Raw genomic sequence first — 12,867 nt, 5'->3', positions numbered from 1 at the left:
CAACCTTTCTAGTAGTTTCATCAAGTTCAGCATATAGCTGCTCATTTTCTGAAACAAGGTCTCTGCAATGAGCATTAAGTTGTGCCAAGTCTTTTTCGTAACTGCGTGCAAGATCATCCTTCTCTTGGATAGTTTCCGAGTATGCTTTCAGCAAAGGCCCCAGCAGACCATGGCTAACCTGTAGATATAAACATAACACTTACTCTTGCATTTCACACACTTAATACAGTAAAATTATTAACTCTTCAAGTCAATGACATTTTAGTTTCCAGTACAAAAGCTTCTCCACAGTTCTAAACTAATATTTATGTGCATTTCTGAAATCCAGTTCCACTGCTTTCATCTCCCTAGTACTACATCCACACATGCATTCAAAAGAAACAGAATTAGAGAGAGCTTTCTTGTTGCCACCAAAAATACAATATCCCGGCTGTCATGTGACTGAGATGTGATGAGACCAAATACTGCCAGTTTGTATGACAGTCAAGGACAGGGTGTGCAAGATCCACATCAATGCAAACTGATGGTGGCCAGTTGGGGGGTGCCTGGTCTACAGAACACTCCATCCCCTAGGTCATGCAGGCACTGCCGGCTTTTAAAGGGTGTACTGCAAGTATCTACACTTGGGGAATTGTCCATGGCCTGAGTAACCTGTCCTGGCCAAGTATGTGTTGATGACTGACATTACCATGGACTAATGATGGGCCACTGTGCAACACAGCACTTGCCAGTTCAGTGGTGGACAATGCCAACTGGTGAGCTTGTAAACCATTCAGAACCATCTTCTCAGTATAGAGAACAGGAGCCACCTCATCGCAAATGTGCATCTACTTACCATACCACTGGGCACAGAGATTAGCATGGGCACAGAAACTCAAACTGGATGCTCTAAGTACAGAATAGGTCACCTCTACTCAAACGTCACACAACAAATTGGAATATGCAATGGCTGGGTAACAGTGTGCTGAAAATGCTGAGACAATGCATGATACTAACAGGACACCATTTACTTAGGTGGTGGAAGTATTTTCATCTGAGGGATGTTTATACAGCATGAAATGGGGTCCTGACACATCTATCATTGTCTTTTGGTAGTGAGCAACATATCTGTTTCACTTCTTTTTCACAGCACTCCATGTGTGTGACATCCTTCATGAAGACATTGGACCAGAAATCCTGAATTGTGTCATGATGGTTTGAGGAACACACTACAGACATGATGTACTTATGTGACTTGGAAGGTCACCTGGCCTCATTACTATTGAGCACATCCATTGAGCAAAATATTTGCACCTCAGATCATGCTCAGACCAATTTCTGTAAGTTTCATTGGCAATTTGGTGGTCATGTATCAAAGGAACATTCACCGACAAAACTATTTCACCTAGTATGCAGCACATATGACATAGGCAAAATACTTTCCGACTTAAAGACGAATGTAATTTTGAACTACAAAGCAGGCAGTTGTTGACAGGTGTGAACGATTGATCCATAACTTTAGTAAGTCATGGTTGCTAAATACTAACATGAATTATCTACAGATGGATGGGACAAATGACAAAAGCTGACCTGACGGAAGTTCGGTTACGTTTTCAGAGAAATACAGGAACATGTAAATTAATGTTGTTGAAGACAGGTAAATCGCTGGTGATTTGACAATGTTAACTGGAATACACTCTTTGGAATTAGGAAGTTAGCAGGAATAAAACACAGGGAGTGAAAGATGGAAGGAAGATTAGAGTTCCCACTGACAACAAGGTCATTAGAGATGGAACACAAGCCCAGATTATGAATGGATGGGGAAGGAAACTGCCCACTCGGTTTGAAAGAAACCAAACTGGCATCTGCCTGGAGAGATTTAAGGAAATCATGGAAAATCTAAATCTGGATGGTCAGATGGGAAACTGAACCATTGCCCAGCCAAATGCGGGTCCAGTGTGCTAAACACTCACTGTGCCACCTTTCTCTGTAGGAAGTGAAAGGTTATCTACAACTTGCAAAGAAACTAGGCCAAAGTACCTGAAGAGAAGGCAATAACTGCAAAGGGAGTGAGAAAGGTTTGTAACCTATTTCCCATATGCTATTCAATCTATATATTGAGCAACCAGTAAAGGAAATTAAGGGGAAATTTGTGATGGAATGTAAATTTCAGGAAGAACACCCAAAAATTTTGATGCCTGCCAATGACACTTTGGTTTTGGTAGAGCCAGAGAAGGATTTGGAAGATCAGCTGAATGTAATGGCTAGTGTTTTGACAACAGATTATGAGATGAATGTCAACAAAAGTAAAACAAGGGCACTGGAATGTAGTCAACAAAAATCGGGCGATACTAGGACATTATATTAGGGAATGAGACACTAAAAGTCATAGACAAGTTTTTCTATTTGAGCACAAAAGTAACTAATAATGGCAGAAGCAAAGAGGACATAAAATACATACCGGCAGTAGCAAGAAAAGAAATATTGACAGCTATATATTAAGTATTTTATTTTGCTTTCTTTTAGAGTAAGCAAAGAAATTATGGAATAACTATAATAACCTACCTTAGCCCAGGTCTCAGGGGATACATCCCTTGGAGGATGTGATGTATCTTGTCGCTGTGATGGTATTTCCTCACCAAGCTTGTGGAATTTCTGCTGGTAACGTTCAAGCTCTGCATTGAGTCTGACCACCAGCTCCTGCAGCATGGCAATGTCCTCTGATTCTTTTGCCTGTGTAGATTCAAAAACTGACTTATCCATTTTTTGGCGAGTATCCTCCAGCTGCTCTCGCAGTGAGTCTCGCTGTCGTTCCAAATCTTGCTTGTGTTTCTCATACCGACTGAGGCGTGCCTGTAAAGATGCTATTTGTTCATTCTTCCTGCGAAAGGCTTCTTCATCTGGAAGCACAGAGTGATACTTTCTTAATTATTGAACACTTTACAATGTTTTATCTATTACTGTTCTCCTCTACAGTATTGCTAATGTTGTTTTCATGGGAAAAATATATTAAAAACAAAGATTCCAAGACTTACCAAGCGGGAAAGCGCCGGCAGACAGGCACATGAACAAAACACACAAACACACACACAGAATTACTAGCTTTCGCAACCGATGGTTGCTTCTTCAGGAAGGAGAGGGAAAGACGAAAGGATGTGGGTTTTAAGGGAGAGGGTAAGGAGTCATTCCAATCCCGGGAGCGGAAAGACTTCCCTTAGGGGAAAAAAAGGACAGATGTACACTCGCACACACACACCTGTCCTTTTTTTCCCCTAAGGGAAGTCTTTCCGCTCCCGGGATTGGAATGACTCCTTACCCTCTCCCTTAAAACCCACATCCTTTCGTCTTTCCCTCTTCTTCCTGAAGAAGCAACCATCGGTTGCGAAAGCTAGTAATTCTGTGTGTGTGTTTGTGTGTTTTGTTCATGTGCCTGTCTGCCGGCACTTTCCCGCTTGGTAAGTCTTGGAATCTTTGTTTTTAATATATTTTTCCCATGTGGAAGTTTCTTTCTATTTTATTTACATCATCATTAATGTTGTTTTCAGCTATAGATAATTGTAAAATTGGCAAAATAATGCCATGATTCAAAAATGTAGTACACACATAGCTGATGTCCAGAATCAGTAATAGCTGCCTTCTCTGCCAGTTGTTGATTCTCAGTTGTGAGCCTTTGGACCTCTTTGACCAGTGCTTCATATTGCTTTTCATCCGCATGAGTGCTGTGAAATAAGTTATGCAAATTAATGGTTTGAACAGAAGAGAATTATGTGATAAAATGTGGCATATCTTAGTTGACAAAATGGAAAATTATGAGGCAGAAACATATGTGAATTGCAAAGTTTTGCTTTCAAAATAATGCTATTGTGAGCAATGTGAGTAAGTAGCATCCCCAGTAATATAAAGTAATTACTGCAAGTGAAGATTATTAGTGCATAGCAAGGAGACACTGCTATGTAGAGTGTATTATATATTTTGAAGGAGTTAACTGAAACTTTTAGCATAGTGGATGCACCAGAAGACTGCTTTGTTCAGTATTTTGTTACTGACTTTCACTTATGGTAATGTAGCAGCACACAAGTTGTTGCAACTATAACAACTATTATACAATAATGTGACAGGAACATTGTAAAAAGTCGCTTCTGGCATTGAATATTGAAAACAAACACTGTACCCAAAACTGGTGGAATGAAAGCATGAATGTTATTACATTAAACAAATAATACTAAATGAGAATTTTTGAAGATTATGGTTTGTATACGACAGATCCAATATCCAGAAATATTCATATGAAAGTATGAGAATAATTGCGTACACTTGTAGCTAATCACCTGAGCCGAAGTTATTGCATACATAATTCACAGAAAGCTGAAGTTAACAAGAAGAGAGCAGTTAAAAAAAAAGGACACACAAGAACAAGAGATTTGTGATGATAGGCTATACATATACTTGTTAAACAATTTAGTGAAATATTCTAAAGTAATATAAGAAACACCTGTGCAGAGTAAAGGGAGTGTGCCACAAAGAAGCCATGTAACCCATACTTGAAAGGCTGGAGTAGATTACCCTCATTTTTTTTGGATCTGGTGGGAGCCTATTGTTCCAATATTGTCTAAAATATTTGAGTTCCTAATGTATTGTTAACTGTGTAACTATTTTGAAAATTATCTTTTATTAGTTAGACAGTTTGGTTTCCTACAGGGAAGAATACTACCATCATGTCCTTGATACTGTTAAAGAAGCACTAACTGTATTTTAATTGTGCCTCTGTTGTTACATAATGCAAGAAAAGCCATTGACTATTTCTTGCGATATCATGATTGAAAAGCTTGAATACTATGGAATAAGTAATTCATCTTCAACTATGATTCATATTTAAGCAACAGCAGATAATTTTATTCCGGTTAAAAACAGGCACTCTCATGTGAAGAAAGTAAAAACAGATGTGCTACATATCTCAGTTCTTTGACCACTATGCAAATTATGATGTTATAGCATCCATTAACGGATGTGGTAAATGGCAAATTAAGAACTGACTTGGATTCATATCTGAAAATATTTTAATCTTGACACAAATACATGAGCCTCCCCTATCTGAACACTCCTCCAACTTAACAATGAGAGATAAAAAGTGCTCTCATGCCTGGAATAAAAGACATGAAATAGCTTTACAACAGAAAATACTAAGGTCTAAATTCAGTAAAGGAAATTTTCACCCCTGTGTGGCAGAAAAGGTGTGTATCCATGCCAGTTCCAGAAACACGATTTAACAGAATGACACTGGTACACAAAAAGAAAGACTGATGCATGACACTTTGTAAATCAATAAGTAGATCCTGCTGTACACATTGAGGAGAAGAACAAAAGTGGATCTAAACCTTAGTCAGAAGAGGCACAGAAGAATATTCCATTAAATTTCAGGTGCAGTTGAATAACCTATTACAACAGTTCAATCTAAGAGTGTTAACTATAAACCTACTAGGCAACAAGAGTGCTTAGACAATATATTTGTTAGTTTTAAATGTACCCAAGCCCAGTGTGATGTAACAATGTTCTCTTTTCTGACCACAAATCAGTGTCCCTAATATATGCTAACAGGACCAGCCCAGTCAATCTTATTGGTAACATGGCTAATTCAAAAATGGTGATCACTGCACCATTGACCAATGGAAAAACTGACAAATTCAGGAAAACCCTTGCAGACAGAGACTGGTTCTGCCAAAGAAATTATGGTAATCTTTATCTATCAAATAATTAGTAAGCTAAGATAAATTTTGAATGTTTCTTTAACTCATTTCTGCAAATATTGCATGACAGTATTCCTATTAGAAAATATAACATCACGGACAGAGGTTGTAAAAAGACGGTGTCAAAACAGAAAACTTCTTGGTACACTAAAATGCTGTCTGATATGAGAGATCATGTAATGATGCTGTTAGATATATACAATAATACTAAGTCTGAAACTGCAAAATCTCTGTGTGTAAGATGGAGAAATGGTTATAAAAAAGCAATTACTGAAGTGAAAAAGTCGCACAATGCCCAGTACATTGAGACTTCTAACAAAAAATGCACAGCTGCTTGGAATCTCATAAATAGATTTGTAAAGAATCACATAAGGTAAAAATCAATATTTCTCCACAAGAGTTGAATGATTATTTTATTAAATCTATTGAGGAAGAAAGCAATGGCATTAGTAATCCTGATACAAGTCCATCAGAATTCTTAGAAAAAAATAATCATGGGATGCCTTACATAATATTCTCACTTTCCCTGAGGTTGTGTTTAGTACTGTATTAAAAATAGTAAGGAAGTCTTAAGTCATCAGAGAGTGCTGATATTTATGACAAGTCTTGCAATTTGCTGAAATGAAATGAAATGCCTTGTGGGTAGGGCCTAATGTCAGGCAGACTATTCGCCTGGTGCAAGTCTTTTGAGGTGACGCCACTTTGGCGACTTGTGTGTCGATGAGGACAAGATGATGATGGTTATGACAACATAACATCCAGTCCCTGAGAGGAGAAAATCTCCCACCCAGCTGAGAATCGAACCCAGGCCCCTTGGCATGACATTCCGTCACACTGACCACTCAGCTAGTGGGGCGGACTGAGTCATTGATTCCACTGTTTATCCATTGACTCACTGCATATACAGGGTGGTCCATTGATCGTGACCGAGCCAAATATTTCATGAAATAAGCATCAAATGAAAAAACTACAAACAATGAAACTCGTCTAGCTTGAAGGGGGAAACAAGATGGCGCTATGGTTTGCACGCTAGATGTTGCTGCCGTACGTCAAACGGATATCAACTGTGTTTTTTTAACTAGGAACCCCCATTTTTTATTACATATTCGTGTAGTACATAAAGAAATATTAATGTTTTAGTTGGACCACATTTTCCACTTTGTGATAGATGGCACTGTAATAGTTACAAACGTACAAATACGTGGTATCACGTAACATTCCGCCAGTGCAGATGGTATTTGTTTTGCGATACCTTACCCGTGTTAAAATGGACCGTTTACCAATTGTGGAAAAGGTTGATATCATGCTGTTGTGATCAAAATTCCCAGCGGGCGTGTGCTATGTATGCTACTCGGTGTCCTGGACGACATCATCCAAGTGTCTGGACCGTTCACCGGATAGTTATGTTATTTAAGGCAACAGGAAGTGTTCAAGCCGCGTGCGAAATGTCAGCCATGACCTGTAACAAATGACGATGCCCAAGTTGGTGATTTAGCTGCTGTCACGGCTAATCCGCACATCAGTAGCAGACAAATTGTGCGAGAGTCAAGAATCTCAAAAATGTAGGTACTGAGAATGCTACATCAACATTGATTGCACCTGTACCATGTTTCTATGCACCAAGAATTGCATGGCGACGACTTTGAATGTTGTGTACAGTTCTGCCACTGGGCACAAGAGAAATTACGGGACAATGACAGATTTTTTTGCACGCATTCTATTTAGCATGAAGCGTCATTCACCAACAGTGGTAATGTAAACCGGCATAATATGCACTATTGGGCAATGGAAAATCTATGATGGTTGCAACAAGTGGAACATCAGCGACCTTGGCGAGTTAATGTATGGTGCAGCATTATGGGAGGAAGGATAATTGGCCCCCATCTTATTGATGAGAATGTAAATGGTGCAATGTATGCCGATTTCCTACGTAATGTTCTACCGATGTTACTACAAGATGTTTCACTGCATGACAGAATGGTGATGTACTTCCAACATGATGGATGTCTGGCACATAGCTCGAGTGCGATTGAAGCGGTATTGAATAGCACATTTCATGACAGGTGGATTGGTCGTTAACGCACAATACCATGGCCCACACGTTCACCGGATCTGATGTCCCTGGATTTCTTTCTGTGGGGAAAGTTGAAGGATATTTGCTATCGTGATCCACCGACAATGTCTGACAACATGCATCAGCGCATTCTCAATGCATGTGTGAACATTAAGGAAGGCAAATTACTTGCTGTTGAGAGGAATGTTGTTACACGTACTGCCAAATGCATTGAGGGCGACGGACATCATATTTGCGCATTTAGTGTATTAATGTGGTATTTACAGGTAATCACACTGTAACAGCATGTGTTCTCAGAAATGATCAGTTCACAAAGTTACATGTACCACATTGGAGCAACCGAAATAAAATGTTCAAACCTACCTTCTTTTTGTATTTTAATTTAAAAAACCTACCTGTTACCAAGTGTTCGTCTAAAATTATGAGCAATATGTTTGTGACTATTACAGCGCCATCTATCAGAAAGTGAAAAAAAGTGGTCCAACTAAACATTCATATTTCTTTACATACTACATGAATATGTAATAAAAATGGGGGGTTCAAAAAAAAAAAAAAGTTGATAACCGTTTGACCTATGGCAGCGCCATTTAGCAGATCAACCATAGTGCCATCTGGTCTCCCCCCCCCCCCCCCCCCCCTCAAGCTAGACAAGTTTCGGTCTTTGTAATTTTTTCGTTTGATGCTTATTTCGTGAGATATTTGGCCTGGTCACGATCTATGGACCATCCTGTATACATGTTTATCAGGGGAATACTTTCCAGAGGAGATGAAATTATCTAGGGTGGTTCCTGTGTCTAGAAAGGGTGACAAAGACAACCCCTGCAAGTTTCAGACCAATATCAATAATTAGAGTCGTGGTCAAAATAATAGAATACATCATTTACCATCAGTTATCTACTCATTTTGAAAAACTTGGAGCATTTAATGCAGCACAATATGGATTTAAAAATAATCATCAACAGTAGACACAATAGACTCTTTAATTAAATAAGTTCTTAAAGTGTCTGAGGAGAAAGGGTTTGCTCATGCCACATTCTGTGACCTGAGTAAAGCATTTGATTGTGTAGGACATGGCACACTTCTACAGAAACTCCATTTTTATGGCATCAGGGGGAACTGCCTAAAACTACTAAAGTGTTATCTCCAAAACCTTAGGAAAGTTGTGTGTATTGGCACAGAATAGTCTCCGAGAAACAAACTAATGTGAGAGTTCTGTAGGTATCTGTATTGGGACCATTTTTGTTTTTGGTAATGATAAACGATCTATCCTCCTTTTTAAATTCCAATACTGTGCTATTTGCAGATGACACTCCCTTCCTAAGCTACAAAAATGATCTAAATAAGTTAAAAGATTTTTCCGACAATACACTCACCCAAGCGTCATATTGGTTCAGGTCAAATGGGTTTGTCCTGAATGAGATCAAAACACAAAAATGGTATTTAGTCTAAAGGACAAAAATCCTTTTTATGATCCCTGTTATATAAAGTTCTTGGGGTATACCTAGATGACAAATTGTCCTGGGAGCAACACATAAAATACATTAGTGTTAAATTATACAGAATAATATACTTATTAAGATGTGTCCCAGATCAAACATCTTATTTTGCACTTTTTCAAAGTACTATGTACAATGGACTTATTCTCTGGGGAAACTCAAGTCAAGTCCAAAATGTGTTACTCCTGCAGAAGAAAGCAATCAGATTGTCTGTTGCTGCACAAGGCCTAATGACAATGAAATTATCTTATCTTGTTTTATCATGCAATCGTGGGTATTTCAACACTTCCACCTGAATTATTCCTTAGGCCACGAAAACCTGAAAATGCACCCTGGAAGATAGAGGGAAGTGAAATGAAGAAAGAGAATCAGACTAAGGCTTGTGAATTCCAGCTATTTTTCTGCATATTTCCAGAGTCATGGTTTCAAGAAACTTTTCATGCACTCCATCATCTGTGAAGCTTCTCCTTTTGTAGCTGATAAATGACCCATTTTTTCATAAATCATGATTACTGGTTTATATGGTCTGACTGTTTGTAAATATGACAGAGGGGCACTGTTTCCTCACTAGGGGTCATGAAAGAATTTGTTGCTGGACTTCACAGATGTTTCGACTGCTTCTTATACAACACATTAGCTCTGGAATCTTGTTTTGCAACACAATTACAGCTTACTTCGAGGAAGGGTAAGTTCTCGTTGCTGCTAGAACTGTCCACATCTCTGGATAAATAATTACATCATACTGTTTATTTTATGTTTAAACGAAAATTTCTCAAGATGTTTACTGGTTCTTTATGGTTGGTTACACTCTAATCAAGACAGTATTATTTTGGGGGGGGGGGGGGGGGCATGATGCGACAGTCAAGCACCTAGGAGCAGAACAATTTTCATGGAAGGGGTTACCAAACATGTCACATTTCAAAGACTTGCTGGCTCTCTTTGTGAAGTAGGATCTCTTAAACTAGACGGATGGGAAACTTGTAGACCTCACAGTGAGTGAACAATTCACTTTGAAGAAGTGTGCTACAGTGAACTGAAGACAACCCTTGCACCAGTGCACGATCCATAGCCAAGGAACTAAATAGCTCCAATGCCAATGTGTAGAACATCTTGCATCAGATGGACATGCATCCATTCTGTTAACAGATGGTACAAGACATATCAGCTGATCACTTTCACCAGCATGTGGAATTCTGTCAATGATATTTACACAAAATTGTAAACATCCCTGTCTTCAAAATGAGTGTTATGTTTATTGATGAGGTTGCCTTCAGAAGGGAGGGAACTGCAAAATCCAAATGCAATTTGTGAATCCACCATCAACAGAGATTTACTGTAAATGTGTGAGCTAAAATTGTTCACAGCCATCTGACTGGGTCACATTTCCTGCTTAACATGCTCGGAAGTGGACCTTGTATCTTTCTCTATGAAGTAATACCAGAAATGTTGGATAATGTCCCACTAGTAGCCAGGCAATGACTATGGGTCCAGAATGATGTCAGAGAACACTGTTGGATTGGTAGGTGCAGACCAGTACCATGTCCACCATATTATATTGAATTCACTCTTATGGATTTCATGTGTGCGTGGGGAGGGGGGTGTGGTGATTGGAGGGGAGGGGGGGGGGGGGGGAAGGAGATGAAGCATTTTGTGTACAAGACAGTGTCAGACATTCCAGAGGAGATGGTTGCACATTTTCCTCAAGCTGCAGCCATTATTCGTTAAACACCTAAACATCACTAGCATCAAAATCTTCACGTAGGCATAGCGGGTAACAGTGCACCGGTGACATTTTTGTCACATACTAAAGTATTTCTTTTTATCTCTTCTGAATGCTCAAAACTTTTCTGCACGTAGTTTTTTTTACACCTGTACATTATAATAGAATGTTCTGGATAGACTATAAATAATTGAATATAGTGTCCACCCTGATAGCTGAGTGGTTAGTATGACGGATTGCCGTCCTACGGGCCCAGGTTCGATTCCCGCCTGGGTCAGAGATTTTCTCCACTCAAGGACTGGGTGTTGTGCTGTCTTCATCATTTCATCCCCTTCTAGTGAGCAGGTCTCCCAATGTAGCGTCGAATATAATAAGACCTGTACCAAGGTGGCCGGACCTGCCCTGCAAGGGTCCTCCCGGCCAATGATGCCAAAAGCTCATTTCCCTTTAATACAGTCAGACTTTATTACTGTTCTTCCATTTTGTTTACTGTTGCGCCCATAAATTTTGATAGAAACCAAAAATCATGCTAAGGCACTTGAAATCCTAACACTAACTACATAAACTACTCCAGTTTTCATATCAAAAGTGTATATTCTCTTTGGTATCAATGTACGTTTCACTTGCTCGTTTATATAGGTCTGTTGCAAAAGTTAAATGATAGAAGGAGAAATGTACTCATTGTGTAGTTGAGGTGTAGAGTGACAGGACTACAAACAAGACAGAAAACATTGCTTCGCTTTAACATGATGTTTTTTGCAGACCTAATTAATATGGAAACACACACACAAACCGGTACACTGTTACAGTCAGGACACTGTACCAGAGCTGCAACTCGATTGGAATTAGGGGTTGTCACATGGAATGGAGACGGGGAGAAGGGAGGAGCAAAAAACAGGGCTGGGACTGAGTTCCACAGAAGAGTGGCTCATGGATGAGAGGGAAAGGTAGCAAGCAAACAAGCAAGCAAGCAAGCAAGCAAGCAAGCATGCATACATGCATGCATTCACTCATTCATTCACTGTGTTTTGTAGATCCCATCAAGGACAGCCTTCAGGGATTAGTTTAACATAAGACAACCATATCACAAAAAATAAATATGTATACCGTATTAACAATAAACTATGTCTTTTTACACTGCTTAATGTTATTCGAACTTCTGACACTTAATTTTAAATGAGTAAATCAGTATTACCTACTATTTTTAGTTATATTGTCACGTAGAAGAAGGTGTAATTAGATGAATGACACACACTAACTTCACTTAATGAAGGTTTATTCAGCACTTGCACATACAAGAGCATGGAGCGAACTGCCTCCGGGCAGAAAACATATAGTATATATACAGCTACAGAACATTCCAGTACAATTATTCTTGACATTTGTGGATACTTCTAGAACATACTCGAACCAAATATAGAAATTAAAATTGTACAGTCCAAGTGAGTTTTGAACTCACGACCCTCCATGCAATGATTTAGTATCATGACCACTACACTACAGTGTTACTCAGCTTCTTCTGTGACATTGCTTCTTGCTAGAAATCAAATTTAAAATTACATTTTGTTATATATTGACTTGTCCTATATCAGAGAATGTACTATTTGTGTACTATATGATTACCAGGACCAATAAAACTCTACTCTACTCTATTCTACTTAAGAGAACAGCGTCTCAGTGTTACGTCGTCCTAGTCCGGGAACGAGTCATCGGTCCTGCATACTCGGACTCCCGATGACTGATGCTTGCCCTGGCGGTGATCTTCTTAGAACTTCTTTTGCCGTTACAGTCTTCGTCACCTTTCATTGCTGCAGCTTCGAATTAACCCTGGGTGGTAGGGTACTTGTAGGGCTT

At 39.1% G+C, this 12,867-nt stretch overlaps 1 protein-coding gene across 1 annotated transcript in view; it reads right to left on the bottom strand.

The window, feature by feature from the left end:
* The window catches only part of LOC126279003 (centrosomal protein of 89 kDa-like), a 98,048-nt gene that overhangs the window by 67,592 nt on the left and 17,589 nt on the right, over positions 1-12,867 (bottom strand). The window contains exons 3-5 of the mRNA XM_049979331.1: positions 3,583-3,698; positions 2,545-2,879; positions 5-178 (exon numbers count right to left, since the gene is read on the bottom strand). Coding sequence (XP_049835288.1) covers positions 5-178; positions 2,545-2,879; positions 3,583-3,698 — 625 coding nt within the window. The remainder of the gene's footprint in view (positions 1-4; positions 179-2,544; positions 2,880-3,582; positions 3,699-12,867) is intronic.

Source organism: Schistocerca gregaria, chromosome 6 (genome assembly GCF_023897955.1).
Source record: "Schistocerca gregaria isolate iqSchGreg1 chromosome 6, iqSchGreg1.2, whole genome shotgun sequence".
Taxonomy (NCBI): domain Eukaryota; kingdom Metazoa; phylum Arthropoda; class Insecta; order Orthoptera; family Acrididae; genus Schistocerca; species Schistocerca gregaria.
This window is presented reverse-complemented; position numbering and strand designations above follow the sequence as displayed.